At 42.9% G+C, this 26,117-nt stretch overlaps 1 protein-coding gene across 5 annotated transcripts in view; it reads right to left on the reverse strand.

Moving 5' to 3' along the window:
* The window catches only part of LOC308622250 (solute carrier family 23 member 2-like), a 51,353-nt gene extending 25,826 nt beyond the window's left edge, over nucleotides 1-25,527 (reverse strand). For 2 of the 5 annotated variants that reach the window (XM_081243557.1, XM_081243555.1), the window contains exons 1-3: nucleotides 25,404-25,527; nucleotides 19,308-19,454; nucleotides 16,364-16,521 (exon numbers count right to left, since the gene is read on the reverse strand). In XM_081243557.1, the coding sequence (XP_081099683.1) occupies nucleotides 16,364-16,521; nucleotides 19,308-19,454; nucleotides 25,404-25,445 (347 nt within the window). In that variant the 5' untranslated portion in view covers nucleotides 25,446-25,527. Of the gene's footprint in view, nucleotides 1-3,371; nucleotides 3,556-14,133; nucleotides 14,219-16,363; nucleotides 16,522-19,307; nucleotides 19,455-25,403 lie in introns of those variants that run through there. The other 3 variants (XM_081243556.1, XM_081243559.1, XM_081243558.1) reach the window with 3 other exon arrangements.
* Between the last annotated feature and the right edge of the window lie 590 nt (nucleotides 25,528-26,117).

Below are 26,117 nucleotides of genomic sequence, written 5' to 3' on the forward strand. Positions count from 1 at the left end.
CACCACTTATATTCTAGTTACACATTTCTCTGTTAGCCCTTGTACTAACAAACTAATCACTTACAGTAACTGACTCTCAGGGGTTCTTTAAACACCTTATGACTCTGCTTACAAGCACTCCACCATTATTATGCCACCATTGCTGCAGTCATTTCAGTATTACTGGGTTCCATGAGGTCAGGGATGATTATTTTTCTTTTCCATCTCTCCAGCACAGAGCCTAGTGCTGCAAAAACCTATGAACATTGGGTTTTCTCATTTTATTTTATTTTATTTTTTTAGTTTAACAGGCATATAACGAAACCCTAACAAATGTTAATTTGCATTTCATTAAGTCATAAAAGATGTGCACTCATTCGTGTGATTTTGTATGTTTTTCCTTGTCTATAAACTGTTTACTCATTACATAGAACTTAGATACTGTCAAAATATATTTATAACAATTTTTATGATGGTGAGATTTATTTTTGTTGAAAAAAATGTTTTTTGTTATTATATGCAGGAATTCATCCCCAACTTAGAACTTCTTTAAGGGAGCACTTCAAAATTTTCAAGTAGTTCAGCACTTTTCTAACTCTGTTCATGTTCCTTTCAAGATTATTGTATGTAGTTGGGATAATGTGATATATGGACTTTCTACCTTTTTGTTTGGTTTGGTTTGGTTTGGTTTGGTCACGCCTCGCAGCTTGCAGGATCTTAGTTCCCCGACCAGGGATTGAACCCCGGGCCACGACAGTGAAAGCACTGAGTCCCAACCACTGGACTAGCAGGGAATTCCATCTATGTTTTTGTAATTGCTAAAAATACCTTTTATGTTCAAGAGCAAGATGAATTTTTTCCATTTATTTACTAGAGAGTACTCTTATGTGCTACCTTTAGATTCACACAATGTATCCATAAATTCTTCCCTCATTGTTCTGTACTCAGACCTTCCAATCCCATTTTCCATCCATTCCTCTCCCCCTCCCCACCTCATTTTGTTAGCATTCCCATTTCTTTCTCATAACTTCTCATTGGTACCTTTTTGAGAGAGGGAGAGAGATCTACATATATTTCTTGCATTTCTGCTAGTTTTTCTTTTATGCACTTTCCTGGTACATGTTTAAGATGTGTGCATTCAGTACCACTACAAGGCTTTATTGCTTCATGTATCTTTTACCTTTCATGGTGACCTTAATGTGCATCTCAGTGCTGCTTTAATTTCACAATTAATTTCATCTGCTAGCATGATGGTAATTCCTATTTTTAAAATTTTCCCATGACTATGATTCACTATTATTATACATATGCCTTCTGACTTAAACGTCCCTCTTGTAAACCATAGATTTTTGATTTTTAAAACTCAACATTTTAGAAATAGAAGAGCCATTTGAAGCGTATCCAGCCTGGCCTTGTCATTTTATAGATAGGGGATTTGGAGCCCAAGGTCTTAGAGTTAACCAGCATGAGTGCTTGGGTTTCCTTACTTATCACCACTGCCCTGTAACAATAGTTAAGAGCATGATGTAGACCAAAGGCGTGTTTGAATCTGGCTCTACCTTATCAGTTGTGTGACCTAGGCATGTTGCCCAGTTTCTGCAAGCCTCAGTGTCCTCTTTGACAAAATAAAGATAATACTACTCTCCCAAGAAGTAGCTGTGAAGATAAAATATATGTAAGTGATTAGCACAATGCCTGGGAAAGAGAAGAGCTCAATAAATAGAGTAATTTTCATTTGTATTCCCTCTGCCATGTGTGGCTACTTCTAGAAAACGTAGTGTACACCAAAACATTTTCTTAATGTTTCCTCAAATAACAGATGTTATAGTATGGACTTCTTTTTTTTAAGCTCTTGTCTGGCATTCCCATTTCTTGCAGGTTGGTTCTCTAAGATTTGTTTCCTAAGACCTTCCTTATCCATCTTCCTCTTCCCTTCACCCTTTACCATCTCATCTGTATACTCAAGTCTGAAGAAGAAAACTCCCCACCATTTTCTTTTAAAACAACAACTTGCATGTAAAATGTCAAAATCTGCAGTCTCAGGAATGTCTCTTAGAAGTTTGATAGGATTGATATTTTAGGTTGTCAAAGCCACAGAAATGTATCCGTGGGGGTACTATCAACATCTAAGCTTACATAGTATTTTAAAACTACATAGCATTTTCATATCATTATCCCAAGAGTACTTCAGGGTGGGTAGGACAATACTGTACTGTCTCTGTAAGAGGAAAATGATACTGGGGGCAGATGCCAGTGGCAGGGTTCAGCTGGGAAGTGCAGAGCCCTGATCAGAAAGTCTGAGTCACTGGGCCAAATTGCAAAAGTGTGTTTGTTATAAGAATAACTGATAAGAGGGCATGTGGAAAGAACAAACTTCTTCAACAGTTTATGCTAAAGATTATGTGGGGAATTTTTCTCATCTCTTAGTAGTTCCATTTGGGCCCATAAAACAGAAACAGCTAACCTTTTGGAAGTATTGGGAAGTTACGCTTCAACCTTGCTCTCTGAGCTCTCATGTACTCTTCATAAGATGATATACATGATGGTTGTTAAAGACGTTAAGGCAGACTTCATTCAAGGGGGGCTAATACAATGGGGTTTTGTAATAGGGGAGAGAGATCAGGCTCAATTCCCAATATGACAAGGAAAAGTGGGAATTTATAGCCAAGGGGCAGGATGGGGCTTAGTGGATGGAAAGTTACTAAGAGGAAGCATCAGGGGTAAGAACAGGATTCTTGCTGAAAACAGGCCAAGGTGAACAGACATCACCTGTGGATAGTGAAAAATGAGGAAACCAATCAGAGAGTGAGGGTGGGGATTCTGACTACAGTGACTGAGCAAGATTCTTGCTAAAATTGGATGATGCAGAGACCAACATGGAAGCTCAAAAGTCAAGCCTAGTTGAACAGTTGTCTATTGGATTTAGCAATAGGATGATCATAGTTGATCTGGTATGTTAGACACTATAAATAAATAGATCTCTCCCAGTTAAATGATAAATAGACTCAGCACAACTTGGGCCTGTACAAAATTCTGCAGCAGAAGGGGGAATGTCACATAAGGCTTTGGAGTTCTTAAAACCACATTGGAAACTAGAAGGCAAGGGAACAATTCTTTCAAAATTCTGAAAAAAAAATTATGTCCAACCTAAAATTCTATACCCAGCCAAGCTATCAATCAAGTATGAGAATAGAATCAAGACATTTTCACATATGCAGAGTCTTACAGAATTTACCTCCCATGTGTTCTCTCGGGAAACTACTGCATATTCGTGTTCCACCAAAAAAAGAGGAAGACATGGGAACAAGAGATCCAGACTTGAAAACTGACATGAAGGGAATTCCCAGAATAAGGGTAAAGAGGCATCTCAGGATGACGTATCTAATGTATACCTGGCACAGACAGCGACTGTTCCAGACTTCAGCAATTCAGAGAGCCCCAGGAGGTAGTACATCAAGAAGATGAAGTTGATAGGCTACCTGATGTGATGAAATTATTAAGAAGAGATTTAGACAACAGGCAGGGAGTTTATCATTGAGTTAAAAATAGATAGAAACTAAAGAATATTAAAAAAGAAAGATATTAATTTCAGGGAAAACAAAAAGTTGGGCAGGAAAGGAATCACTTTGTGATTCAGCTCTGAATAGCATCCCAGTCATTATAATGTGTACATTCAATATTGAACTATGCTGGGAGGGTATGAGAATAGGATGTTGGAAAATATGCTTGTATGTGGTGGGAGTGAGGGGCTGTGAAAGAAAATGAAATCATAGTCATCCATATTGGCACTTCAGTCAATAGTGGCTAAAACAGAAGTGCATTAATTAGAGACGGTGGAAAATAACTAAATAATCAGCTTGGAGGGATGAGAGTGCTTGTTTCTGCCTAGAAGAAAGGGGAGAAGGGGGAGATCTCTGGTTGGTAGGGGAAGGCTGTTTGCCTTCTTTAAACCCATCACTACCCACTGCCTTGAGTGTACCTTTGACACCCACCCTCATTGTTCCAGTCCTCCCTTCTGATCTGCCCCAAAGACAAGCACAACTCTCCTTTTTTTCTTTTTTTAACGGCTTTAATGCTGACCTCCACAGAGAAACACATTGGGAAAAACAGAGATAAAAGCAGGTGAAGTGACAAAGAATCTAGGAAGGTGTCTCAAGGCTGTAGCCTTGAGCCTTACCTCTCAAGCCCCCTTCCAAGATGGTAATGGGCAGCCTACTGGACTTTTGCTCTCAGGCAAAGATTCAAAGGGTGTGGCTCAAAAAACATATCCTGATACTTTTCTAAAAAATTTTTTTAAATGGTTTTTATTTCTCCTAGTTATAAAGAAACACATGGACGCTGAAGAAAAATTAATGGTAAATAAAAATATAAAGAATAAATCACCCTAATTCTACAATCCAGAAATAGTCATCAACGTTTTGTTCTCATCTTTTTTTAATCTTTGACTAGATAAACTTTATCAGCACAGATATAATATATACCTTTCCTATACAATGTATACCATCCAGAAATAACCTTTAACATTTTTTCAAGTCTTTTCTCTGTCTTTAACTAGATAAATGATTATCAGTACACATAAGACGTATATCTCTCATAATTATGAATTATGTTGGTCACTATTACGATAGTGAAAAGCTCAAAACAACTTAAATGTCCTTTAATAGGAAATGGTTAAACTAGAATATATTATGTACTCTAGAATATGGAATACTAAGTGATATTTTTCTAAAAGTGCTATTGTGGAAATGTGTTTATTGAAATGGAATGATATTTATAATGTATTGTGTATGTTTAAAAAGGAGGGGGAGGAGTTTTTTTTTACCATATTTAAATTTTTTTCAATAATTTACAAAGGGAGGGAGGGTGTAAAATTGTGTTTATGGTAATACCCTTTTCTTGGTGTGAAAAATAAATTTTACATACCAGGCACTGAGCTAAGCACTTTACATACATTATCTAATTTAATTATCGTGGCTTTGGTAAAAATTTTTTAAATTTCCTCTTCACAGAAACATGAGGGACTTCCCTGGTGGCACAGTGGTTAAGAACCCACCTGCCAATGCAGGGGACACAGGTTTGATCCCTGGTCGGGGAAGATCCCACATGCCGCAGAGCAACTAAGTCCATGAGCCACAACTGCTGAAGCCCGCGTGCCCTAGAGCCCGTGTGCTGCAACTACTGAAGCCTGTGCCCCTACAGCCCGTGCTCCACAACAAGAGAAGCCACTGCAATGAGAAGCCTGTGCACCGCAACGAAGAGTAGCCCTTGCTCGTCACAACTAGAGAAAGCCTGTGCATAGCAAAAAAACCCAACACAGCCGAAAATAAATAAATAAATAAGTAAATTTTTTTAAAAATACGAAGAGCAGAGAAAATATTTGAACAAAACCAAAAAAAAACCCACATGAGGACTCCAAGATAACATTAATGCAAAAATTGTCAGGGGTAGAAAGGAGAGGGAGAATTAAGTCTTCCCTACGTAAGGCAATACAGCTTGGGCACCCAGGAACCTGGAGAGGATGAGCCCCCAGAAGGGGTTTGGGGTTGGGACATGTAGAGCATGAGGGGCTTCTGGGGAAGAGGTCAACAGTTGGGGACAGAGACATCTGGAGCTTGAAGTGCTGGAATCCAACCTCACCTCTGTCATCATTTTGATGTTCCCTTTTGGAGTCAATCTAATGATTAGGCAAAGGGTGATGTCACAGGGATTTTCTTTGAAATAGTTCAGAATGGGGAGCAGAGGCTCAGGAATGTCGAATGGGACTGATGAATTCTCCAACTTAAAAGGGTCGCTCTGTTGTGAGAAACCCTGGGTACCTTCAGAGCCCCAACTCCTTCACTATTGGACAACGATCACTTAGTGTTCATCTTTTTACTGAGCTTCCTACCCCAAGCAGGTAAGAACCTGCTACCCTGTAGGAAAGGATGTCCCGCACCTTCCGTATAGTTAACTCCCCAACCTAAACCCAGAGGAAGCAGCAGCACCAGGCCCCTCTTTGGGACACATCATCCCCTCTCCCTCCTCTGATGTGACTGACTACCAGGTCACTCTTCTATTGCCAACAGCCACCACTGTTTCTGTTCCAGCCAGAACTCCGATGGCACATCTGGTAGCCTAGTTTTCAATGGGGCAGGGGCAAGATGGCTGCAGACCTCTGGCGATGGGCGTGGACTTTCTGCAGAACCAGTAACAGATGCAGAGCTAGGACAGATCAGGGCTCGGCCGCAGGGAGGTCCATGGAAGAAAAGGACAAATGCCAGGAAGGCTGATTCGGGCAAGACTATACAGAAGCCAGATTTGAATGCACTTTGGGCAGAAGTACTTGCTCCACACATGAGACTTTCCCAGGAAAATGAAAAGGGAGATATATCACTTGAAACCACTCCAGAAAAAGAAATTCCCAGGTAAAAATCATGAATAATTCCAGAGATGGAGTTAAGACCCAGAATTACACATAGTCAATAATAATTTCCTCTAGTGATTGCATTTAAACTTAATGCTTTCTTTTGAAACGGATAATGAAGTACGCCCTTACATAAATTTTGGAACTGAGCACTTAAGTGAGGAAGGCCCTTGGGGGACACACCCAAGACCCCTAAATTTACAGCAGGGAGGCAGCCACCCCTCCGCCAAGGGCAGCTGCCAACCCCACAATGGACACTACGCTCTTTAGCTCTTATTAGGGAAGCTGTTTTTGCCTCTCATCATTCCCTTTGACTATTTAAGATGGTTTTAATCATGAAGATCTGAAATCTTATTGCTGCACCAGCATTTCTGTTTGCAGTCTACAAAAGTACATAATTAAATACTGGTTATCAGATAACCAATAATCAAATCTACTTGGTCTTTGATTCACAGGCTATCAGCTAGTTTTTCTTTTTTACATCTTTATTGGAGTAAAATTGCTTTACAATGGTGTGTTAGTTTCTGCTTTATAACAAAGTGAATCAGTTATACATATACATATGTTCCTATATCTCTTCCCTCTTGAGTCTCCCTCCCTTCCACCCTCCCTATCCTACCCCTCTAGGTGGTCACAAAGCACCGAGCTGATCTCCCTGTGCTATGCGGCTGCTTCCCACTACCTATCTATTTTACGTTTGGTAGTGTATATTATGTCCATGCCACTCTCTCGCTTTGTCACAGCTTACCCTTCCCCCTCCCCATATCCTCAAGTCCATTCTCTAGTAGGTCTGTGTCTTTATTCCTGTCTTACCCCTAGGTTCTTCATGACATTTTTTTTCTTAAATTCCATATATATGTGTTAGCATACGGTATTTGTCTTTCTCTTTCTGACTTACTTCACTCTGTATGACAGACTCTAGGTCTATCCACCTCATTACAAATAGCTCAATTTCATTTCTTTTTATGGCTGAGTAATATTCCATTGTATATATGTGCCACATCTTCTTTCTCCATTCATCCGATGATGGACACTTAGGTTGTTTCCATCTCTGGGCTATTGTAAATAGAGCTGCAATGAACATTTTGGTACATGACTTTTTTGAATTATGGTTTTCTCAGGGTATATGCCCAGTAGTGGGATTGCTGGGTCATATGGTAGTTCTATTTGTAGTTTTTTAAGGAACCTCCATACCGTTCTCCATAGTGGCTGTACCAATTCACATTCCCACCAACAGTGCAAGAGTGTTTCCTTTTCTCCACACCCTCTCCAGCATTTATTGTTTCTAGATTTTTTGATGATGGCCATTCTGACTGGTGTGAGATGATATCTCATTGTAGTTTTGATTTGCATTTCTCTAATGATTAATGATGTTGAGCATTCTTTCATGTGTTTGTTGGCAGTCTGTATATCTTCTTTGGAGAAATGTCTATTTAGGTCTTCTGTCCATTTTTGGATTGGGTTGTTTGTTTTTTTGTTATTGAGCTGCATGAGCTGCTTGTAAATTTTGGAGATTAATCCTTTGTCAGTTGCTTCATTTGCAAAAATTTTCTCCCATTCTGAGGGCTGTCTTTTGGTCTTGTTTATGGTTTCCTTTGCTGTGCTAAAGCTTTGAAGTTTTATTAGGTTCCATTTGTTTATTTTTGTTTTTATCCATTTCTCTAGGAGGTGGGTCAGAAAGGATCTTGCTGTGATTTATGTCACAGAGTGTTCTGCCTATGTTTTCCTCTAAGAGTTTGATAGTTTCTGGCCTTCCGTTTAGGTCTTTAAACCATTTTTAGCCTATTTTTGTGTATGGTGTTAGGGAGTGATCTAATCTCATACTTTTACATGTACCTGTCCAGTTTTTCCAGCACCACTTATTGAAGAGGCTGTCCTTTCTCCACTGTACATTCCTGTCTCCTTTATCAAAGATAAGGTGACCATATGTGCGTGGGTTTATCTCTGGGCTTTCTCTCCTGTTCCATTGATCTATATTTCTGTTTTTGTGCCAGTACCATACTGTCTTGATTACTGTAGCTTTGTAGTATAGTCTGAAGTCAGGGAGCCTGATTCCTCCAGCTCCATTTTTCGTTCTCAAGATTGCTTTGGCTATTGGGGTCTTTTGTGTTTCCATACAAATTGTGGAATTTTTGTTCTAGTTCTGTGAAAAATGCCAGTGGTAGTTTGATAGGGATTGCACTGAATCTGTAGATTGCTTTGGGTAGTAGAGTCATTTTCACAATGTTGATTCTTCCAATCCAAGAACATGGTATATCTCTCCATCTATTTGTATCATCTTTAATTTCTTTCATCAGTGTCTTATAATTTTCTGCATACAGGTCTTTTGTCTCCTTAGGTAGGTTTATTCCTAGATATTTTATTCTTTTTGTTGCAATGGTAAATGGGAGTGTTTTCTTGATTTCACTTTCAGATTTTTCATCATTAGTATATAGGAATGCCAGATATTTCTGTGCATTAATTTTGTATCCTGCTACTTTACCAAATTAATTGATTAGCTCTAGTAGTTTTCTGGTAGCATCCTTAGGATCCTCTATGTGTAGTATCATGTCATCTGCAAACAGTGACAGCTTTACTTCTTCTTTTCCAATTTGGATTCCTTTTATTTCCTTTTCTTCTCTCATTGCTGTGGCTAAAACTTCCAAAACTATGTTGAATAAGAGTGGTGAGAGTGGACAACCTTGTCTTGTTCCTGATCTTAGTGGAAATGCTTTCAGTGTTTGAGGACGATGTTGGCTGTGGGTTTGTCATATATGGCCTTTATTATGTTGAGGAAAGTTCCCTCTATGCCTACTTTCTGCAGGGTTTTTATCATAAATGAGTGTTGAATTTTGTCGAAAGCTTTCTCTGCATCTATTGAGATGATCATATGGTTTTTCTCCTTCAATTTGTTAATATGGTGTATCACGTTGATTGATTTGCATATATTGAAGAATCCTTGCATTCCTGGAATAAACCCCACTTGATCACGGTGTATGATCCTTTTAATGTGCTGTTGGATTCTGTTTGCTAGTATGTTGTTGAGGATTTTCGCATCTATGTTCATCAGTGATATTGGCCTGTAGTTTTCTTTCTTTGTGACATCCTTGTCTGTTTTGGTATCAAGGTGATGGTGGCCTTGTAGAATGAGTTTGGGAGTGTTCCTCCCTCTGCTATATATTGGAAGAGTTTGAGAAGGATAGGTGTTAGCTCTTCTCTAAATGTTTGATAGAATTTGCCTGTGAAGCCATCTGGTCCTGGGCTTTTGTTTGTTGGAAGATTTTTAATCACAGTTTCAATTTCAGTGCTTGTGATTGGTCTGTTCATATTTTCTATTTCTTCCTGATTCAGTCTTGGCAGGTTGTGCATTTCTAAGATTTTGTCCATTCCTTCCAGGTTGTCCATTTTGTTGGCATAGAGTTGCTTGTAGTAATCTTTCATGATCTTTTGTATTTCTGCAGTGTCAGTTGTTACTTCTCCTTTTTCATTTCGAATTCTATTGAGTCTTCTCCCTTTTTTTCTTGATGAGTCTGGCTAATGGTTTATCAATTTTGTTTATCTTCTCAAAGAACCAGCTTTTAGTTTTATTGATCTTTGTTATCATTTCCTTCATTTCTTTTTCATTTATTTCTGATCTGATTTTTATAATTTCTTTCCTTCTGCTAACTTTGGGGTTTTTTTTTTTGTTCTTCTTTCTCTAATTGCTTTAGGTGCAAGGTTAGTTTGTTTATTTGAGATGTTTCCTGTTTCTTAAGGTGGGATTGTATTGCTATAAACTTCCCTCTTAGAACTGCTTTTGCTGCATCCCATAGGTTTTGGGTCGTCGTGTCTCCATTGTCATTTGTTTCTAGGTATTTTTTAATTTCCTCTTTGATTTCTTCAGTGATCACTTCGTTATTAAGTAGTGTATTGTTTAGCCTCCATGTGTTTGTGTTTTTTACAGATCTTTTCCTGTAGTTGATATCTAGTCTCATGGCATTGTGGTCGGAAAAGATACTTGATATAATTTCAATTTTCTTAAATTTACCAAGGCTTGATTTGTGACCCAAGATATGATCTATCCTGGAGGATGTTCCATGAGCACTTGAGAAAAATGTGTATTCTGTTGTTTTTGGATGGAATGTCCTATAAATACCAATTAAGTCCATCTTGTTTAATGTATCATTTAAAGCTTGTGTTGGGCCTCCCTGGTGGCGCAGTGGTTGAGAGTCCGCCTGCGGATGCAGGGGATACGGGTTCGTGCCCCAGTCTGGGAGGATCCCATATGCCGCGGAGCGGCTGGGCCCGTGAGCCATGGCCACTGGGCCTGCGCGTCCGGAGCCTGTGCTCCGCAACGGGAGAGGCCACGACAGTGAGAGGCCCGCATACCGCAAAAAGAAAAAAGAAGAAAAAAAAAAAAAAAAAAAAAAAAAAAAAGCTTGTGTTTCCTTATTTATTTTCATTTTGGATGATCTGTCCATTGGTGAAAGTGGGGTGTTAAAGTCCCCTACTATGAATGTCTTACTGTCGATTTCCCCTTTTATGGCTGTTAGTATTTGCCTTATGTATTGAGGTGCTCCTATGTTGGGTGCATAAATATTTACAATTGTTTTATCTTCTTCTTGGATCGATCCCTTGATCATTATGTAGTGTCCTTCTTTGTCTCTTCTAATAGTCTTTATTTTAAAGTGTATTTTGTCTGATATGAAAATTGCTACTCCAACTTTCTTTTGGTTTCCATTTGCATGGAATATCTTTTTCCATCCCCTTACTTTCAGTCTGTATGTGTCTCTAGGTCTGAAGTGGGTCTCCTGTAGGCAGCATATATATGGGTCTTGTTTTTGTATCCATTCAGCTAATCTGTGTCTTTTGGTGGGAGCATTTAGTCCATTTACATTTAAGGTAATTATCGATATGTATGTTCCTATTCCCATTTTCTTAATTGTTTTGGGTTCATTATTGTAGGTCTTTTCCTTCTCTTGTGTTTCTTGCCTAGAGAAGTTCCTTTAGCATTTGTTGTAAAGCTGGTTTGGTGGTGCTGAACTCTCTCAGCTTTTGCTTGTCTGTAAACGTTTTAATTTCTCCATCAAATCTGAATGAGATCCTTGCTGGGTAATCTTGGTTGTAGGTTTTTCTCCTTCATCACTTTAAATATGTCCTGCCAGTCCCTTCTGGCTTGCAGAGTTTCTGCTGAAAGATCAGCTGTTAACCTTAAGGGGATTCCCTTGTGTGTTATTTGTTGTTTTTCCCTTGCTGCTTTTAATATGTTTTCTTTGTACTTAATTTTTGACAGTTTGATTAATATGTGTCTTGACGTATTTCTCCTTGGATTTACCCTGTATGGGACTCTCTGTGCTTCCTGGACATAACTATTTCCTTTCCCATATTAGGGAAGTTTTCAACTATAATCTCTTCAAATATTTTCTCAGTCCCTTTCTTTTTCTCTTCTTCTTCTGGAACCCCTATAATTCGAATGTTGGTGCATTTAATGTTGTCCCAGAGGTCTCTGAGACTGTCCTCAGTTCTTTTCCTCCTTTTTTCTTTATTCTGCTCTGCAGTAGTTATTTCCACTATTTTATCTTCCAGGTCACTTATCCGTTTTTCTGCCTCAGTTATTCTGCTATTGATCCCTTCTAGAGTATTTTTAATTTCACTTATTGTGTTGTTCATCATTGCTTGTTTCATCTTTAGTTCTTCTAGGTCCTTGTTAAATGTTTCTTGCATTTTGTCTATTCTATTTCCAAGATTTTGGATCATCTTTACTATCATTATTCTGAATTCTTTTTCAGGTAGACTGCCTATTTCCTCTTCACTGTTAGGTCTGGTGGGTTTTTATCTTGCTCCTTTATCTGCTGTGTGTTTTTCTGTCTTCTCATTTTGCTTATCTTACTGTTTGGGGTCTCCTTTTTGCAGGGTGCAGGTTCATAGTTCCCGTTGTTTTTGGTGTCTGTCCCCAGTGGCTAAAGTTGGTTCAGTGGGCTGTGTAGGCTTCCTGGTGGAGGGGACTAGTGCCTGTGTTCTGGTGGATGAGGCTGGATCTTGTCTTTCTGTTGGTCAGGTCCACGTCTGGTGGTGTGTTTTGGGGTGTCTGTGGACTTAAGATTTTAGGCAGCCTCTCTGCTAATGGGTGGGGCTGTGTTCCTGTCTTGCTAGTTGTTTGGCATAGGGTGTCCAGCACTGTAGCTTGCTGGTCGTTGACTGAAGTTGGGTGCTGGTGTTGAGATGGAGATCTCTGGGAGATTTTCACCATTTGATATTATGTGGAGCTGGGAGGTCTCTTGTGGACCAGTGTCCTGAAGTTGGCTCTCCCACCTCAGAGGCACAGCACTGACTCCTGGCTGCAGCACCAAGAGACTTTCATCCACACGGCTCAGAATAAAAGGGAGAAAAAGTAGAAAGAAAGAAAGAAAGAAAGAAAGAAAGAAAGAAAGAATGAAAGAAAGAAAGAAAGAAAGAAAGAAAGAAAGAAAGAAAGAAAGAAAGAAAAGAAAGAAGGAAAGAAAGAAAGGAGGAAGGGAGGAAGGCAGGAGGGAAGGAAGGAAAGAAAGAAAGAAGTAAAATAAAATAAAGTTATTAAAATAAAAAATAATTATTAAGAAAAAAAAACGGACAGATAGAACCCTAGGACAAATGGTGGAAGCAAAGCTATACAGACAAAATCTCACACAGAAGCATACACACTCACAAAAAGTGGAAAAGGGGAAAAATCATAAATCTTGTTCTCCAAGTCCACCTCCTCAATTTGGGATGATTCGTTGTCTATTCATTTATTCCACAGATGCAGGGTACCTCAAGTTGATTGTGGAACTTTAATCCGCTGCTTCTGAGGCTGCTGGGAGAGATTTCCCTTTCTCTTCTTTGTTCTCACAGCTCCCGGGGTTCAGCTTTGGATTTGGCCCCGCCTCTGCGTGTAGGTCACCTGAGGGCGTCTGTTCTTCCCTCAGACAGAACGGGGTTAAAGGAGCAGCCTATTCGGGGGCTCTGGCTCACTCAGGCCGGGGGGAGGGAGGGGTACGGATACGGGGCGAGGCTGCGGCGGCAGAGGCCAGTGTGACGTTGCACCAGCCTGAGGCGCACGGTGCATTCTCCCGGGGAAGCCGTCCCTGGATCCCAGGACCCTGGCAGTGGCGGGCTGCACAGGCTCCCGGGAAGGGGGGTGTGGATAGTGACCTGTGCTTGCACACAGGCTTCTTGGTGGCGGCAGCAGCAGCCTTAGCGTCCCACGCTCGGCTCTGGGGTCTGCGCTTTTAGCTGCGGCTCGCGCCCGTCTCTGGAGCACCTTTAAGCAGCGCTCTTAATCCCCTCTCCTCGTGGACCAGGGAACAAAGAGGGAAGAAAAAGTCTCTTGCCTCTTCGTCAGGTCCAGACTTTTTCCCAGACTCCCTCCCGGCCAGCCGTGGCGCACTAGCCCCTTGCAGGCTGTGTTCACGCCGCCAACCCCAGTCCTCTCCCTGCGATCCGACCGAAGCCCGAGCCTCAGCTCCCAGCCCTGCCCGCCCCAGCAGCCGAGCAGACAAGCCTCTTGGGCTGGTGAGTGCCGGTCGACACCGATCCTCTGTGTGGGAATCTCTCCGCTTTGCCCTCCGTACCCCTGTGGCTGCACTCTCCTCGGTGGCTCGGAAGCTTTCCCCCTCCGCCACCCGCAGTCTCTGCCCACGAAGGGGCCTCCTAGTGTGTGGAAACCTTTCCTCCTTCACGGCTCCCTCCCACTGGTGCAGGCCCCGTCCCTATTCTTTTGTCTCTGTTTATTCTTTTTTCTTTTGCCCTACCCAGGTATGTGGGGAGTTTCTTGCCTTTTGGGAGGTCTGAGGTCTTCTGTCAGCGTTCAGTAGGTGTTCTGTAGGAGTTGTTCCACGTGTAGATGTATTTCTGGTGTATCTGTGGGGAAGAAGGTGATCTCCACGTCTTACTCTTCCGCCATCTTCCCCCCGTCCCTATCAGCTAGTTTTATAATCTCTAATGTCGTAGGCAGTTACTGTCCTCATTAGCCTCTGAGCAGGAAGTCCATTTCCATGAGTGGAACCAAACTGAAGTGTATTCCTGTCCCCACCTTAGTTTAAGGACATTAGCATGGTTTTATTTCCTAATTTTATTTCCCTCTTTCTTTGTATGTTTAATTAGGCTATAGATTCTTTGAACTCTAACTCCTGATTTGTTGTGTCTCTCACAGGGTTTACCAGAAGGCTAGGCCCACAGGCACTCTCAGTACTGAGATTCCAGTAGGAATATGGTACTGTATCATCTTTTTTGTCAGCATCATAGATGTCCACAATATTAGAGATGGAAGGGACTTACAAATATAACATACTTCAACTCCCTCATGTTACAGATGAGAACACTGAGACTTAGAGAGGGTGAATGGCTTGTGCAGGTTCCCACAGCACAGAAGCCAGGACTGGAATTCAGGCCCCCAGTTTCCAAGATCAGTGTTTTTCCATAATTATAGTGAACACCATCTCAGTTTAAGAGGAGGTGCTTCCCCATCCAGAAGAGCCTTGTGTTTGTAACTCTCCATGGGGCAGCCAGGGGGGTTGCTCCTGGGTATCCAGGCAGGTGGTTGCAAGGCCTCTCTGATGCTACCGCAGCATCTGACACTCCAGGGACTGATTCTGGAAAAGTGGGAGGGGTCCCAGATTTTAGGGGCCTAAGAGACCAGACCAAACCCTACACCTCTTTGAGTCCTTGGTGGGGGATTTAGAAGAAATCTTGGTTCTCAGAGATGGTGACAGAAGGAGGAAGAGAGAGAAGGGAAATAACCTGACAAAGATGCAGGCACTAATCCCCTCTCCTCGACAGAAAATGGGAGAACTTAAGCGTTGGCATATCTCCTGGAAATGACCTGCAAAAGAAGCACTTTGGAAAGTGCCTTTGATTTGGTTTAGGCAAGAAGACCACACAAGGAATGAATATTCTCTGGATGCTGTCTACAGACAGCCTATCCTGGAAATAATTGGCTACCTTGTATCAGCCTTCACCTGTGTGGTTTGATTCAGAAACTTGATAAAGAATAAATAAATGATAAAGAGTAAATCCTAAAAGTTCTCATCACAAGAAAAAAAATTTTTTGTTTCTTTAATTTTGTATCTATATGAGATGATGGATGTTCACTTAATTTATTGTGCTAATCATTTCTTGATGTATGTAAGTCAAATCATTATGCCATATACTTATACAATGCTGTCTGTCAATTACATCTCAATGAAACTGGAAGGAAAAAAAAGAATAAATGGACATTAATTTTTCCTGTCAAGTCATTTTCTCTTAAGACAGGTCGGGCAGAAGCACATAGTAGGGAATGTTTTTCATTTTCCTCTGCAACTCCAGGGCTGAGCACAGACCTGGCACAGATTAGGTCAAAGCAGATTTACCAGTGAAGGGCCCCTCACTTGCACCGCTCCTTCTGAAGTCCAGGGAGGAGGCCCCACAATGTGTTCACTAGCCATATGCCTTGTAATTTCCAAAAGTAAAAGGTTTCAGGCATAATTGTCTGTAGCTATTTGTGTTACTTTCATCAAGAATCCTGGCTAATGTAGACAGTAAGTGTTAGAGCGAGGACTTGAACCCAGGCTCTTAGTTCTGGTCCTGTGCTCCCTCTATCATGCCACTCATGTAACTCATCTCAGGCTACAAGCCAAGCAAACCTTGCTGCTACCCTGGCAGATAAAAGAAACCAGGGCTTCCCTGGTGGTGCAGTGGTTAAGAATCCACCTGCCAATGCAGGGGACACGGGTTCGAGCCCTGGTCTGGGAAGATCTCCCATGCTGCAGAGCAACTAAGCCCGTGGGCCACAACTACTGAGCCTGTGCTCTAGAGCCCATGAGCCACAACTACTGAGCCCACGAGCCTAGAGCCCATTCTCCACATCAAGAGAAGCCACCGCAATGAGAAGCCTGTGCACAGCAACAAAGAGTAGCCCCCACTCACCACAGCTAGAGAAAGCCCACAAGCAGCAATGAAGACCCAATGCAGCCAAAGATTAAAAAAAAAAAAAAGTCAAAATCCATGGGGAGGAGTTTTACCTACCTGACTCCTAAAAGTACTTGCAGGAGAGTGCAAATGCCGGAGACAAAGAACATGGTGCTGATGAGGTAGCTCTGGGTCAGAGGGTCATGCTGCAAACACAGGTCCTTGGCCAGGATGAGCGGAACTGCCACAAGTCCCCCCAGGGCTGTGAGGAAGTGCTGTGGGCAGAGCAGAGAGAGGAGATGGGCTTGGAGATGCTGTAGTTGCCTACTCTACCTTCATTCCTACTCCTACTGCCAGAGGCAAGAGCTCCATCTCTGGTCTCAGAGGAGCCTGGCCTTCAGTGACAGGCAGCGAGATCCAGGCAAGCAGTGGGAAGGAACTAGGAAGGCCTGGCAGCAAGAAGCAGGGACCCAGCCAGAAGGTCTGGAGTTCAAGGGCAGGACCCTACTGCCAAGAACTGATGTTCTAGGTAAGAAATCAAGGCAGGGACACAGCACAGGAGGATATAACATGAACCAAGGAGGGGGCCTTAAGAACAAGAACAAGGCAAGAGGCTCATTATTAAAATAAGGCACAAGGTGAGGGCAAGACCATTGACCAGGAAGGCCTGAGCACATTCTCCAAGACAGATCATATGTTAGGTCACAAAACAGCCTTAGCAAATTTAAGAAGATTGAAACCATACCAAGAATCTTTTCTGTTTGCAATGGTATGAAACTAGAAATCAATAACAGGAGGAAAACTGGACACAAGTTTGTGGAACTTAAGCATCACACTTCTGAATAATCAATGGGTCAAAGAAGAAATCAAAAGGGAAATCAAAAAATATCTTCAGACAACTGAAAATGGAAACAAAACATACCAAAACTAATGGGATTCAGCAAAAGCAGTTCTAAGAGGAAAGTTTATAGCAATAAATGCCTACATTAAGAAAAAAGAAAGATCTCAAATAAACAACCTAACTTTATTCCTCAAGGAAGTAGAAAAGGAAGAACAACGTCCAAAGTTAGAAGAAGAAAGGAAAAAACAATTATCAAAGCAGAAATAAATGAAATGAAAAACAATAGAAAAAAATCAGCAAAACTAGAGCTGGTTTTTTAAGATAAGCAAACCCTTAGCTAAACTCAGAAAAAAGGAGAGAAGACTCAAATAAAATTAGAAATGATACTGAAGAAATGCAAAGTACCATAAAACACTAGTATGAACAATTACACACCAACAAATTGGATAACCTAGAAGAAATGGATAAATTACTAGAAACACACAACTTACCAAGACTGAATCATGAATAAATAGAAAATCTGTACAGACCAATAAGTAGTGAGGAGACTGAAACAGTAATCAAAACTTTCCAATGAAGAAAAGCCCAGGAACAGATGGTTTCACTGGTGAATTCTATCAAACATCTAAAGAAGAATTAGCACCAAGCCTTCCCAAACTATTCCAAAAACCTGAAGAGGAAGAAACACTCCCAAACTCATTTTACAAGGCCAGCATAAACCCTGATACCAAAGCCAGATAAGGACACGACAAGAAAAGAAAACTACAGGCCAATATCCTTCATGGATATAGATGTAAAAATTCTCAACAAAATACTAGCAAACTGAATTCAACAGCTCATTAAAAGGGTTATACACCATGATCAAGCAGGATTTTATCCCTGGATGCAAGAATGGTCAATATACACAAGTCAAAAAATATGATACACCACATTAATAAAATAAAAGACAAAAATCATATGATCATCTCAATAGATGCAGAAAGAGTATTTGACAAAATTCAACATCCTTTCATGATAAAAATGTCTGCATTATCCATTTTATTGGCTCATAATAATATTTTTTAAAATAGTATGACATTTGCTCTTCTTATTTTGTAGAAAAGCACAAAGAAGTTAACAAAAAAGTGTATCCCATCCCTGGTACCCCACATTGAACTGTTTGTAAAATTAAAAGAAACACATCTATGAGATTAGAAAATTCAAGCTACAAAAGTTACAAAATAAATAGCGGAAGTTGAAAGCCACCCTTCCTTTCCTAGTTTCTCTTCCCAAGGCTCTATTAGTTTCTTGTGAATTCTTCAAAACATGCAAAATTACTATATATACTTATTTCTATTGTTCTCTCTTTTGTTTGTTAGTTTTTAACACACAAAAAGATCACATTATACACAGTTATTTACTTGGCTTTTTTCACTCAATATATATTGGTGATCATTTTTTAACTGCAAGGTAGATACATCTTTCTCTTTCTAACAGCTACATAAAAAAATTACTTGTTAGGATGTGCCACAGTTCTCTAAGATGGATATTTTGGGGGTGTTTCTAGGGTTTTGTTTGTTCATTTGTTGTGATTTTACTATTACCAAAAGAAGAACATCTTTGTACTTACTTTAAGGAGTCTTGCCAGCACATCTATAGAGAAATCCTTTTTTTTTTTTTTTTTTTTAATTTGGCCGTGCCGCACGGCTTGCAGGATCTTAGTTCCCTAACCAGGGGTTGAACCCCGCCCTCAGCAGTGAAAGCACAGGGTCCTAACCACTGGATCACTGGGGTATTCCCTACAGAGAAATTCTTATACATTAGGGACTGGGTTAAACAATATATGTGTTTTACATGTTCACAGAAAAGTTGCACCAAATAACATTCCAACAGAAGTGTTTGAGAGTCCTTGTTTCTCAATATTCCCCAAGCATTGGTTATCAAACTTTTTAGTTGTTGCCAAACAAATTATAATTGGTATCTTGAAAAAAAAAACCAACACCACGATGGCCCAGTTGGTGTCCTTGATGTGACCTATTAGCTCAGCATGGGGGAGAATCCTCCCTTAACCCCATGCCCCACCCCCAAACTCCTTGAGAGAAAGAGAGACTGGAGGAGCCTCGAGCCCCCTGGAGGTCAACAACATGGAAGCCAAGAATATCAGCAATTTGACCTGAGTGTGTGTTCATGTGCCTTTTGAGGCAGAGCTTCTTCGGACCCAGTGCTTACGGGTGGCGTTACCTGGACTCCCAAGAAGATGCAGAGGTACCATGGTGGGATATCCAGGATGCTATAAGCCAGGTGGCTACTGCCGAGACCCCTAGGCTGGCCATCCTTCTTCCTGCCTTGGTCACCTTCATGGGAGTTGAGTACACCATCACCCCTCTGCTGAGAACAAGAGAAGAACACAGTTGAGCATTTCAAGAGGAATCAAGGGGACTTTTGATGCCGAAACCTCGGCCTCTGTGCACCGGTACTGAGTCAAATCTCAGAGACAGAGTTTGGGGTGAATTTGAAAAGAATAACTTTATTATTTTGCTAGGCAAAGGGGGATACAGTGGTCTCCGGCTCTCAAAAACTGTGTGTCCCAACCTGGGAGGATTTGGTGAGGAGTTTTAGAGCAACGGTTCAAAGGTGGATTTGCTGATAAGATTAGGGTGTGTGCAGGGCCTGCACTCCTTTAATCTGATCTCAGGTCATCTGATGAGTTTCTGTGGTTCTTTTAACCTGGCCTCAGGTGGTCTTCTTGAAGAGCTTCTCTGGTTCCTTTAATCTGGAATGAAGAATGCTAACATCTTCCATTTATTGGGGGTTTTAGTTCTATAAAGAGCTCAAAAGATATAGTTATGTGTCTCCCTTGAGGCTGAACCAGGACCCTGTCCCAAGGCTGCACTATGGTTTCTTGGCTATTCCTCCCTTGTCTCTGCATCCCCCTCCCTTCCCTGATTAGCAACTGTTTGAGTCTGCCCTTTGGGACTCAGGGAAGGTCATGGAAGCTGGAGTCTGTTCCCTACAAACAAGGAACGGGGAACACGGAAAGGCTTCCGTGCCCAGGAGCCCCCTAGGGTCCTGCTCAGTTTCACTTTCTGATTTCAACCAGACAGATGGACAGCTTTCCAGAGGAAAGAGTGATGGGATAGAGATAACTGCTGGCCCGCTTGGGATTTCTAGGTCAAAAGACCAGTGATTTTCTATATTATACATCTGCAGCAAGACCTCCACATGCAGTCTGGGGCCAATCAAGAGAGGTGGGTGCCTTGCCTGAAGCCCTGGCAGAGAAGAAACTTTGTGGAGGAGGGAATGGGGGTCAACTCCACGGTCAGGAAATGGGCAGGTAAATGGGGATTCTGGCCCAGAACAGTGTAGCTGCCCTTGCATATGCTCCTACAGGCCAGCCTTGTGCCAAAGCCCTCATCACAGCATGTTGATTATAATGAATGGACTGTTTCCTTATCCATCTCTTCTGCTGGGGTGTGAGTTCCTAGAATGCATTCACTGTGCCTTATTCTTTTTGTCCCAGCTTCTAGAACAGTCTGTGTGCTCAGTCTGAACAGTCTGAGTGTATGGATGAATGAATAGATATAACACAAATGTAAATAAGTGCAGGGCATACAGAATGCTCTAGGGTCAATAGCCAAGTTACATTCCTACCAGTTTAACCCCCAATTAACTTTGAATCGTAAACCTTCTCCTCCAACTTATTGGCTATATAGTTTACCAAACTTGGGCAGATTACTAATATTTTTAAGCCTCATTTTTCTGATCTATATAACAGAAATGTCAATAACATCTACTTCATAGCTGAGGCGGTCCTCCTCCTCCATGGGGTAGGGCACCGGCAAATCGGATCCTAATTCTTTCCCAGTACTCAGGGCCCACATCACTGGCAATGGAGAAAATGGCCCAGCACACTGAGCCTCCAGGCAGCCGGAGGAACCCAGGGCCGTGGTCAGGCTTGCTGATCGTGGGTGGGCTGAGCCAGCCACAGCACAGCTCTGCAGAGTCACATTGTTCCTGGGCCTCAGAACAATGTTTGCTCATTAACCTTCTAGCATTTAGTTTCTGAAACTTAAATGTAAGGATTTTGTCTCTACTCATCTATTTAGCAATGCCTGGAAATAAGCATCCCAAAACTGTTCCAGGAAGCATTCCCTGACTTCACTCCACCCCAGCCTCAGACCAGACGAGGCCTCCCCTCCTCAGAGGCATGTTTACTACAGCCCAGAACACACCTCACTACCATCATATGTCTTCTCGTCCAAAAGGCCATAAAGTCCCAAAACTACTCCATCTCTAGCACAGTTAGTGCTCACAGCACTCTCTGTTGAGCTATAAAATAAATGAACCCACGTATAAAGTAATGACCATAAAGAATTTTTCTCACGGATTTTTAAAAATAAATACTTAACTGGTTAGAATTCTTTGGAAACAACACGCTGATCTTATTTAGACTCCTGAAAAGAAGGAGGCACTGATGCTACTTGGTACTTGGGTCGCACAAGAAGGACGGCTGGCTCTGCCTAAGGAAGTCAACGCCAAGCCAAAGATGGCCGGGAGGCTGCTGGAGGGAAGTCTGGAGCACTTATCGCGAGGTTTTAGTGAAGGTGTGGCACAGTCAGCGAGCACGACAGCGAGAGCGGGAGAACAGGCTGAGGAAAAGAGGGGGGGCAGAAGGAAAGAGCAGCTGGCTGATTGGCTGGTTGGTTGACTGATGCTGGGTAGGCTACACAGAACAGTGGAGCGCACAGTTTGGAGTGGGGGAGATGTGGTCTGTCATTCCCCTGCTTGGCAGCCATAGGCACTTCACTTTCCCTCTCCCAGCCTCGGTGTCCCCTTCCAACTCTGGGATGGTTGCAAAAATACTGGAAGTCTGTGTGGCTGCCTGTTACGTGCGCCGGTGATTGAGCTCACCGGGCTGGGGCAGGTACAGCTGGCAGCAAACTCGCCTCATACCTTCTCCCAGGACCCGTCGGAATTCTCAGAAAGGTGATAGGGAGGGAAACACTGACTGAGGGAAATGTTAGTTTGGGGTCTTTTTTTTTTCCTATTAAGAGTCAATGACTCAAAGAGTGTTCTCAGCCTGATGACCTCTGAATGTTCTAAGTTCTGTCTAGATATCAACTTGGACCATCTGAAGGTTATGGAAACCACTTCTGTAATCGCCTTAAAACAGTTTTCTGGGAAACTGACCTTGTATGAGGCCCCACATGAAAAAAAAATTAGAACTGAGAGTGGGGAAAAACTTGTCTTCGTTGAGAACGGCTGGTTCTTCTCTTCTGATAAGAGTGTGAGACTTCTGTGAAATCCGTCAGTCACGGCTGGTAGAAAGCATAGGGCCTGATCAAAATATATCTTTTGTTGTAAACTACCTTACGTCACTTATGCAAAGCACTGGGACAAAAAAAAAAAAAAGCAGGTACACAGTGTACCTGAGATTCCTGTGTGTCAGAGATGAGTCACTAGCATATTAAAGACACACATAGAAACAAGTGACATCCCAGAGGTATTTTAGAGCAGGGGCTTCTGAGAAGGAGGTGGAAGAAGTCCCATCTCAGGGCATATCCGGATACGGGAAGCGCCTTTATCCCAGGAGAATCCCTGGGCGGGAAAATTCTGCGAGTCTTAGAGCAGCAGAAGAATGCCTACAAATCCCTTTTTGAAGGAAGAATGAACTCTTAACGGAGCTTCCCTGCCAGTGAGCACTGGTGTGAGAAGGGGGGCCATAAAGTCTCCTGGTTGGAATTGTCTATCAACTCAGCACACGAGCTGTAATTTCGCCAAAGGCCTTGCTCCAAAGAGGCATTGTGCTGAGGCTTGGCATTTTATAGTGCTTTACAGTTTGCAAAGACCTTCCAATGCATCCTCTCATTTGATTCTCACAACCCAGTTTACGGATGAGGAGACCGAGGCTCAGTGAGGTTACAATGAGGAGACTGAGGCTTGTCCAAGGTCCCCTTGTAAATGGGAGAATGGAACCCTCCTCTTTTGGTGTCGAGGGCAGGTGCTGGCAGGTGCGTCCCTGTGAGTACAGGGCCAGCTCGCCAGCTCTCAGGAGCAGGCCAGCAGAGCAGCAGGAGACTCTGCTGCAGAGGGAGCAGCAGTGGGAAGGAGGGTGCCTGGGGGGGAAGTGAATCCCTTGGCCCTCTGACTCCATCCATCCCCCATACAGCCTCCCACTCCCCGATGTGCCCCTCTAGCTTTGCTTCCTAACACTTCCATTCAGCTGACTCTAGCCAATGGGATTGTCCATATCCCTCCAAACGTGGCCTCAATTATCCTGCCTCAGTGCCTTTGCTCACCTTGTGCTCCCTACCTGATCCCCATGATCCTGCTTCCCCTAAACCCACCTTCAAAGAGCTCAATGCCTCCTTTTCCTTTACCTCTTCTGCTTCCCCCACCCGATATGATTGCCCTCCTTGTACTCCCAACACATCTTGTCGCTCTGTTATGTAATTCGCCATCTTCTCCCTTGTATCAGATATACTTTTTTATACCCCGCTTTCCCCTAGCTAGGCCATAAGCTTTCAAGGTGGGGAAGCTGTCTTCTCCATGTTTATATCCTTAGAAGACTCTAGCAAAGCAATATGCACTTAAAAACCAAAAACATCTCAGAAAATGGCCCCTTAATCTGGGTGCTGAAACTGAGGCTTTGAAGAAAATGACAAGACAAAAGCCACTGAAAAAGAGTCAGATGTGTCCAGACTCCTCCACTCCCCACTGGCCTCAGGTGAGCCAAGGAGGTGGGAAACAGCACAGCCTTCAGAAAATGGAGTCTTCAACTTATTTCCCAAGATTTTTTTTTTTTTTGGCTTCCATAAGGTAGTGGCAGAAGTGTTTAAAAAAAAAAAAAAAAGGCCCAAAATGGAGTCACTTATGCTAAGCCCCATGTCAGCAAACCAAGACTTAATATCTCACCTAACTGCAGTTTCAGTCTCTCCCAGGAATATAACTTTTAACCAGTCAGTCTGGAATTACCTGGTCAGCACTAGTGAGCTGATTGATCTGCCTGGTAGACACCTGCTTTCAGGAAAGTGACCTCGCCTGAAACAATCCGCTCTTTGATAGAATAACTTCCTTGCCCTGCCTCCTTCTGCCTATAAAACTCTTCCATTTTGTACAGCTCCTCAAAGCTCCTTTTTATCTGCTATGATGAGATGCTGCCTGTTTCATGAATCATTGAATAAAGTCAATTAGAGCTTTAAATTTACTCCGTTGAATTTTTTTTTCTTTTTTTTTTTTTTTTTTTTTGTGGTACGCGGGTCTCTAAGCGTCGTGGCCTCTCTCGTCGCGGAGCACAGGCTCCGGACGCGCAGACCCAGCGGCCACAGCGCATGGGCCCAGCCACTCCGTGGCACGCGGGACTCTCCCGGACCGGGGCACGAACCCGCAGCCCCTGCATCGGCAGGCGGACTCCCAACCACTGCGCCACCAGGGAAGCCCTGAATTTTGTTTTTTAACAGAAGGAATTCTGAGGAGAAGACAGGAGATTTCTCTCAGGTGTCTTCCACAACATTCCAGAAGAGATGGTCAGGGTCTCTTTACCTGAAGGCTGACCAGCAGTGGGCAGGGTCTGACAGCCTGGCTCCAGGAGATAGTTCTGAGGGCCCAGCCTAGGTTCGTGGGTAGCACCTGTCCCACAGACACTATGGCTGCGCCTGGTGGGGGGAGGCTCTTTCTGGCTACGGTGGGCAGAGGGTCCCCACTCAGTCCCCCCTGTTGTTTTAGGTGGCCAAAATAGGTTGGAGAGAATGGTGGGACCAGGGCTCAAGGACGAGCTACAGAGGTCTCCAGATGGGTTACTGTCACTTTACTTCTCTGGGCCTCAGTTTCCTCATCTGTAAAATGGGAACAGAGGTGCATGCTTCATTGGTTTGAAGGTAGAAAACAAAGTACATAAAGTGCCTGGGGCATACTGGTTATTTAGTAAATGTTAGTTCTCTCTCTCTCTCTGTCTCTCTCTCTGCTTCCCTCTCTCTTTCTCTTTGTTTTGCTTCAGAAAGGGCTTCTGATCAAAGAAATCATAATGCTGAGAAACCTACAAAACAAACATTTAGATTCAACAGAGTAAAGCAAAGAGGACTTTTCAGCTCTCCCTTCTTCCTTTGTAATTCATTCACAGAGTTTGGCACCCAGGGAGGAATCTTTGCCTCTGTGAGGGTGAGGTTGGGAGGACAGCTCTAATAATTCAAAGTCTTACCTAGAACATGAGTCAATGTCCTTAGCACTAAAAATGAACCCGCATTAGGACTTCATGCTGGGACCCCCTCCAGGCATCTTTCCTCCTTTCTGCTACCCCACCCCACCCCTTATGTTTCCCTCTCTTCTACCAGCGCTCACCAAGGGCTTGGGGTGCTCACAGCTGGTGACGGCAGAGTTCATGGCCGCTTAGGGTCTTCTCCTGTTGGCTTCCTCTCAGAACAAAAAAGAAGCCGCTCCAGGAGAGGAAGGTTAACTTCTCACCGCCTGCCAAAATAATCAGAGAAAGTCGAGGATCTGGGCCAGCTCCGGGGAGGGTGGGGCCTCCAAGCCCCACCTGCTGGTCTGCAACAGACTCCCCCTCCAGCCCTCTCCGGTCACACTGCAGGGGACAAAGGTGCCTTCAGTGGCAGGGAATGTTTCACAATTTGATAAGTATGGTTAATTGCAGGAGAAGTTAATGATCCCTCTTGGTACCAAGGAAACAAATCAGGGTGCAGCCTGTTGGGATGCGGCAGGAGAGCACTTTCCGGAAGCCAGGTTTCCAGGGGCAGGAGATGAGGGGGATGAGGGTGAGGCTCTGGGCTGAACATAGAGGCTTTTCTGTTTTCTAAAGCTGATTTCTAGTGACTGGCTGAGCCGGAATGAAAGCATTGCAAAAGTAGCGCAAGTAGCCTGGCCCCTGAGATGTACTAATGCAGTCACTAGTGAGGGAAAGGTATTACTGCTGACCTGGGAGAGGCCACTAAGGCTCATGGCGGGAGCAAAGGCCTCAGGTGAGAGACGGAGGAAAAAAATGCTTCTAATCCTTGGGTGCTTGTCTCCCTAATACCCAGAAACTTCTAATAACCCCCC

The sequence above is a fragment of the Mesoplodon bidens genome (assembly GCF_964165515.1).
Source record: "Mesoplodon bidens genome assembly, chromosome: 9".
NCBI lineage: Eukaryota > Metazoa > Chordata > Mammalia > Artiodactyla > Ziphiidae > Mesoplodon > Mesoplodon bidens.